We start from the raw sequence: 7,597 nt of genomic DNA, 5'->3' as shown, positions 1-7,597 counted from the left end.
GTATATATATGTATATATATATATACATATATATATATATATATATATACGATATTGCTTTATCGAGCATTGTTTCTTCTATTATTTTATTATTTATATGCATATAATATAGCAGCAACATTGATTCAATTCTACACAGCTAAAAACAATTTTATTTTGTTTACAATTAGGTAACTGAGTCTATTGTTATGGTAGTCGAAAACCTGTTCAGTGTCGATGAGAATATTTTAATACAAAGTCAAATGGAGAATCAGGCACCTACTAGGATTGTTGAGGTTCTTGAAGGTCAGTTGAGTAATGTAGAACTAAATGACGAAGGCATTTATGAAGAAACGGCCCCCAATCTTGCAGTTCAGGCTCAAAGGTTTGATGTCAATCAGTTCAGTCAAGAGGATATCACTTACCTTAGTTATATATCAGAATCAGATGAGAACAGAGTAGGTAATATTGAAGTACTTGAGGATCGAGAGGAAATACCCGATGCTGCCAATGTGTCAATTGCTTTACCAGTCAGCATATTTGATGTCGTCAAGAAAAATAATATGACAGGTACTTACAACTTTATAGTAGTAAAACTTTGTCTAGATCGTCAAAGTTTTTTTTTGACAAAAAACGGTTGTATGCCCATATTATAATAGTCATAAAGATGTCTATAAATGGTCATGATGTGATGTCACCCATGGTCATGATGTGATGTCACACATGGTCATGATGTGATGTCACATATGTTTGTCAAATAAAATGTGATAGTCTGAACAGGACTTTAAATTAAAACTGTGTTGATCTCAAAATCTTATTTGGTTATAGGAAAATCAACCCTCTTTTTCTCATGGGTATATACGGGTACCTTGCATAATGTAAATTATTTAAATTAGATAGCAGTGCTAGCACTGCTACCCAGAGAACACTACTTTACCCTACTTTACATGAGCTATAGTCCTATGTAATGAATAAGATTATATAAATGTAGTGACGAGTGGGTATGAGTTTATTAATATTTACGTGACAATACAACATTTACATATGATGCGTTTGTTATGAACAGATTTCAGGATTGTAGTGGTTGTCTACAGCGGCAGTAAATTGTTCCAATCTGCTCTCTTTGTTAACAACAGCCTAAGTCGCAGACCAAATAGTCAAGTTATATCTCTTTCAGTGCCTGGATTAGACCGTGTGGAATTGCAGGAACCAGTTGTTACTACATTTATTCCTCTTAAAGTAACATTTTAGTTGATTTTCTGTTTTCTGTTATATACTAATGTTATAATACTAAAATTCATAATTATTATAGTTAATAATACCACTGTCACATGGTTTTCCGTGTCTGATAAATTTTTCACTCCCTCATCTTTGATCTATAGAAAGTGTACAATCCTCCACCGCACCTTTCCCTTCCCCCACCTCTTGGGGCAGTGGTTTTTGCCTGCCTGGAGAATGCCAAATTCACTAACTCTCGTACAGATAGTGGATTGGGAGTAGGGCGAATTCACTTGGGAGGAATACCTGTGCCACTGGTATTCAAACACTAAGTGATATATTATAGGCAATTCGTGATATATATTAGACAACAGATGATATAATAGACATTATGATTATAGTAGACAATAGCTGAATTATAATATACAATACATTATATAATTAACAAAAGATAACATATAATATATTTTTGACACTTAGATATATAATAGTCAACCTCCTTATATGTAAAAAAAATTATGTCATTCAGTTTTCCATTGTAAATGCAAACATTTTTGTTTTTTGGATAATAAAGAATTAAAAAAGAAGAAAGAGAATAATAATAATAATAATAATAATAATAATAATAATAATAATTATTATTATTATTATTATAGATGATGGAATTATATAATTATTTTTAATAATATTATTGACCATAATCCAAATAATATGACAATTATTGTTAATAATTTTTTTAATTACTAAATATTGATATTATCTTTACATTTTACAATAGTCTGTCTCACACATATACATTTCCAGATCAATGACAGTATCATAAATACAATGTGTGTATTTTGGGACTTTGAACTTGACGGAGCTGGTGGATGGTCAAGTGAGGGCTGCACGTTTGTAAATGAATCTGCGGATGGGAGAGATAGACAATATTGCGAGTGTTCCCATCTTACCAACTTTGCTATACTTATGGTAAGGTACACTATTAGTAAAAAAAAAACAACTTGTGTTCTCAAAACAGTTAAAATAAATATCCTACTAACTGTTGAACAAAGCACATTTGCTCACTAAATTTATATTCAGAATTTGTAGAATTTAAAATACATAATATTATTCTAAAAGAATTTCATCTGGTTCCATATTTAATATAGTAGGAAAGTATCTGTTTTGTTTGTTTTTCATACATAATATTATAATTGCAGTTGTCATGGGCGGATCCACCGTTTTGCAAATGCAAAGGCACATGTTGATGATGTAATTTTGGACAAGTGGTCCAGGGCCTTCCCCGAAAAAACTTTGGTTTATAGGCCTAGATGCTCGGATATATAGGACATAGGTAATGGAACGTTTTGAAAATCGTGACGAACCTACTACAATTTATTGTATATAATTCATTTTATGCTATTATAATTTCCCATGTGATGCTTATCAACAGCTGAGTTCATTAAACATGTTTCAGAAGGTTTAGCTGGAAAACAGGACGGCTTACCCACAAAGAATTTTATTTTAATGTAAGGGTTTGTTAGGAATGATAAGAAACGAGTTGTGCTACATGAGTGCTAAAGTGGTAAAGCACAGGGGCTCATTAAGAAGTAATAAGTAAAAAGTTACTCCTATTTCATTAATCATTGCAATTATTTAATATATTTGTATTTGCTCCCATAAAAACCCAAATATTCCAAATAAATACTTAATTTTAGCCTGACAAATCCAGTGTTATGTAGATTGCCATACGTATACTCTGTGTCAGCTGAGAACAGCTGTGGAGTGCAATGCACTCTTATTTATCTTTTGCTGATTACTGTCTTTTACTGAATAAATGGGCTCGAAGTGAGTTCATCGTGAATGGGGACCAGAAAGGTTTTGTGGTCGGGGGTAGGGCGAAGGCCCTGGAAAAAGTAAAAAGCAGACTTTACCTTGATGTTGTTATTATCATTTTGAATTTTAATAGGATTTTAAGAGGGTTGATCCTCTTCCACCATCAGCTACAATCGTGACTACAGTTGGTTTAAGCATATCAATCTTATGTCTTTGCCTAACAGTTCTTACTTTAGTAACCAGCAGGTATGTATATAATTAATTGTAAAATATTTTGTATCACTATTACCTCATACATATTATTAGGTAATAGCATTATTTAACATCTCATCAATTCCACCCAGCAAGAGGTGTGGTATTTTTTATTACCTCCTTTCGTGTACCAAATTTACGCGTATGCAGGGCAAAATGTACCCAAAATTAACTACCACACCCTCACCTTCGTCAACCGTATGCAATCTCTGTAATTTTATTTTCACTGATCAAAACTGCAGCAGACGGGCGGTTTGATATTTATAAGATATATTTAAACAAATACCACATGTTTTAATTGCGGTAAAGCAGTTATAATATTCTAATTTGGATACTAAACCTTTAAAACAGTGACACTTAATATTATTACATGATAAAGGTGCATCCAAAATTTGGTTAACATAATATATTACGACATACAATACAAAAAAAAATATTGGCCTACTGCGTTTAAGTATAAATAGGAAAATATTCACTCAAACAATTTACAAAGCCACCCCATCGAACACCCACCCTCATCAAAGTGTCATTAGGAAATGATGTCTTAATAGAAGCAAAATGATAAGAAGAATGGCCCTCCAATCCCCGGAGTGACCCTTACTCCATTTAATATTAATTAGGCAGTACACAAAATACAAACTTAAAGTTAAAAACCAAAATTCAAAAAGTCCTTACAAAATACAATAAAGCAGAAAGGAAAATGAACTAAACTGAAGTAATTAATTAAATATAAAATTTAAGGTATTCAGAACACGAACAGAAAAAGTAGTCATACAGATGAGAATTCTCTATCTTCCATTCGAGAGCACACAACCTACTAATCCCAGTGACCCCATCATCCCCTCGCTTCTTCGTACCAGGTGAAATGGTCCCTCGTTGTGATCTTTGGGACTACCTCCCGCCGTTTCGCATCGAGAGGTAGTCCCAATTATCCAGCACCACAGAAAGTAGTATTCACTATCAAGTTGTATTTGTATGCTATTAGGTGAAGATCAAAATATGGCAACCACCTATGCAACAAGCCCCGCTGTAAAATTTGTAAAATCCTCATCACTGATCACTTCATCCTAGTTACAACTACTCCATAAAACCTCCCAACCTCTAATGCGATTCTTATAACATAATTTATTTAAAGTGCCTCTGCCACCTATTCTGACAATTTTTATAAACTACAGCGTGTTTATATTTATAAATATATTATAAATACAATTGTTAGTCATATATTACGAATAAAATTGATTTTGTACGAAAATAATGAGTTTGAAGTGTCATTTTTGAAAGACCTTAGAAACAAAGAGGTCACTTAATGACGTCATTGGTGACCGACTTTGCCAAACTTCATCCAAGCGCGAAATCAAAACAAACACTGCGACGGTGGGCTAGCGGAGGAAGAAAAGCCCGAACTTCTACCCTAGGCTGTTAGTATATTACATAGTTTCCCGAGTTTTACACAATATGCCAGTAAATTGTGTTGTAGGGGGTTATAAGTGCACACGAAGTAAATATTTTACGTTACCTTAGATAGTAAAAGACGTTGTTGAGTTAAATTTGTCAATTTTACAATTCAAATTTTCATGGGCCGGATAAGCACAAGTCAAAAGAATTCGTGTGCTCACTTCGTGGATGATCACTTCATGTGGATTCAAAACGACGTTGGGCTTGCAATGCAAACTAGGCCTAGCTCTGAGAGATCTTGCTGTGTCTACTATTAAAATATATAATATTGTCAATGTCATAATTTTAATTTATGAATCATTTGAAAAATACATACAGTAAATTTTATTTATTATTTAATTCATAAATAGTACTACATTGTACAAGCAGTGCTATTACTAGGGCCTAGAACTGTCTCTTATACACATCTAGATGTGTATAAGATACAGGTTATAATTAATGGGATGTTCGTTATAATAACAGATGAGACTGAATAAGCTAGGTCAAGCCTAGCATAGGAAGCGCGCCTTTCCTTAACTTAGTAGCCTAAAGCCTATGGAGTAGTGGTAAAAGAAGCAATTTTTACTTCTTCACTGGGCCCCTTTCGCACACATAGGTCTAGCAGCCTATGGGCATGGGCCTTATTTCATAGATAGACCTAGGGGGCCTAGCTACGCGCTACCTGGGCCTAGGCTAGGTCTAGCCTGGTGGGCCTATGACTGTAATTCAATAAGTAATATAACTTACAGGCACCTCTCATTGTTTACGGCTGAACATCTTTTAAACAAATCTTGCAAAAGTCCGTAGGCCTAGCCTAGTACCGTATTTAGCGTAGGTTGTTTGTTTTTTGGTTTTAATTGCCTTATTTTACTGTCTTCTGTCTAGGCCTATGCAGCAAGCAAAAAAAAAATCACATCCCATTTTTTGGTTGATGATAAAGCAATCTTGAATTTGCGGCGGTTTCGGTAAAAGATGCTGAAGGCCAGGGAGATCGAAAATTTCGCCTTCACGGTTCAAGTTTCTACTAGGGCCTATATCTACCTAGGCATATCCATGTCTTTGTCCTTGCGCTATGAATGACTGAATAAAAAATACGTTTTTCTAGCTAGCGCTTTATTACAAAATTAAAACTGTTGTTTGTTACGCGCGCACACACTGTCACATGTATAAAACGCGCGAACACTCTTCCTATCCATTGAACTATTTATTTGTGATGGAAGAATAAGGATTTATGATACCGTACGTAACAGTACCTAGGCCTACACCTAAAAAAACCCCCAAAAAACAGAACATCGGATTTTTCCATTCCAAAGTGAGTAACGACAAAAGAGACAATTGTGAAGGTTTACGACTTTAAATTTATTGTGATGTTTCTATGCACGTTGAGACCAAGTCGGCTATGCTAGCCTATGGCTATGTATGGCCTAGGCATGTCTAAAATATATTACATAGGCCTACAACTAAATGTTTTAAGCATGGAGGAATTAGTTTTGTAACACGTTACAAAGATGTTACAAAACAACGATAATTCAACAAACAATACATACATGAATGTAGGTACTGTTGTAGGTGTAGTCTAGGCCTAACAGTAATGTATTTATAATTCATTGAGAATTCACCTCGTTTACTGTACCTTTTTTTTTATTTACTCGCGAAAGGCCACCTTATAAGTTATTATTAAGTGTGGCCTACCTCCTCCTAGCCTAGGCCTAGTCCTATAATACAGTATTACTGTATTATTATTATTAAAATTTCGCATATCTATTAATATTAACATACAATATTTTCATTTCCTTTAATTTTCCACTTGTGTCGAATGTTGTTGTAACGAATGTGGCATCATATTACTTGATCGGTATTAGAAATGGAGCACACACTGATGATAAACAAATGCTTGAAAACCAAGGTGGATAGTAGTGATACATTGGCCTGCCATGTCGATCTTTTCCATTTTTGCTACAATGACTGGTTTTTTCATTGTCAGTGCTTGGATTATTTTGACGGATTGATTTTTCAATTGGTGATGACGGGTTCAAAATATTGTAGTACTATTCAGTGCAACAACATCTATCACCATCAGTAATAATATATTGCCCTATTTACTACTTTTGACTTACGCACTTGTCTCTCAACAAACACGTCTGTAATTATCTCTAAATAAACAGGATGCATGGACTGAAACGCCCATTTATAGATCAGGTGCACACCAATTCAAGCCCAGTCCGCTGCCCATTTTGGGGCCTAGAAAAAGTTCGTGGATGTGGTGGTAGCTATGTGCTTTCTTTCTGACGTACACCGTATTTATCAAAGCTCTCTAAAATTATGGCTTAGGCACTATGCCATTTTTAAGTAATAATCATTAATAATAATAATATACGTGATTCATTCCTACTTTTAGTATTATTGCACAACCATGAAGCAGTTAGTAAACAATCTATCGATACGACGAGAGGCTCGCTCTCGCTCCCACACTAGTCTAGGGTCTACTCTAAGATCGGATTCGTAATATTATTACCATCTTCTGTATTTTTTTCTTTTTCATACCAAGACTCATATAAATAGGTATGGACAACAACGTCATTGTCTTCCTCATCTGTTGTTTTTTTATACGATGAGGATGAGTTGAAATATTCTCCGTATACCAACATGCTCGCTTTTTTCTTCCTCCGCTAGGCCGTCGAGGTGTTTGTTTTGATTTCGCGCTTGGATGAATTTTGTCGGTCACCAATGACGTCATTGAGTGACCTCGTTGTTTCTAAGGTCTTACGAAAATGACACTTCAAACTCATTTTTTTAGTACAAAATCAATTTTATTCGTAATTTATGACCAACACTTGTGTTTATAATATATTTATAAATATAAACACGCTGTAGTTTATAGAAATTGTCAGAATAGGTG

The 7,597-nt window shown here is 34.3% G+C and overlaps 1 protein-coding gene across 1 annotated transcript in view; it reads left to right on the top strand.

The window, feature by feature from the left end:
• LOC117102407 (adhesion G-protein coupled receptor G2-like) overlaps positions 1 to 7,597 on the top strand; it is a 20,281-nt gene that overhangs the window by 7,632 nt on the left and 5,052 nt on the right. Inside the window, exons 3-6 of the mRNA XM_033242661.1 lie at positions 171 to 549; positions 1,046 to 1,218; positions 2,002 to 2,166; positions 3,146 to 3,258. Coding sequence (XP_033098552.1) covers positions 171 to 549; positions 1,046 to 1,218; positions 2,002 to 2,166; positions 3,146 to 3,258 — 830 coding nt within the window. The remainder of the gene's footprint in view (positions 1 to 170; positions 550 to 1,045; positions 1,219 to 2,001; positions 2,167 to 3,145; positions 3,259 to 7,597) is intronic.

The sequence above is a fragment of the Anneissia japonica genome, unplaced genomic scaffold (genome assembly GCF_011630105.1).
Source record: "Anneissia japonica isolate Jap-2015-1 unplaced genomic scaffold, ASM1163010v1 scaffold287839_len198389_cov133, whole genome shotgun sequence".
Lineage (NCBI taxonomy): Eukaryota > Metazoa > Echinodermata > Crinoidea > Comatulida > Comatulidae > Anneissia > Anneissia japonica.
This window is presented reverse-complemented; position numbering and strand designations above follow the sequence as displayed.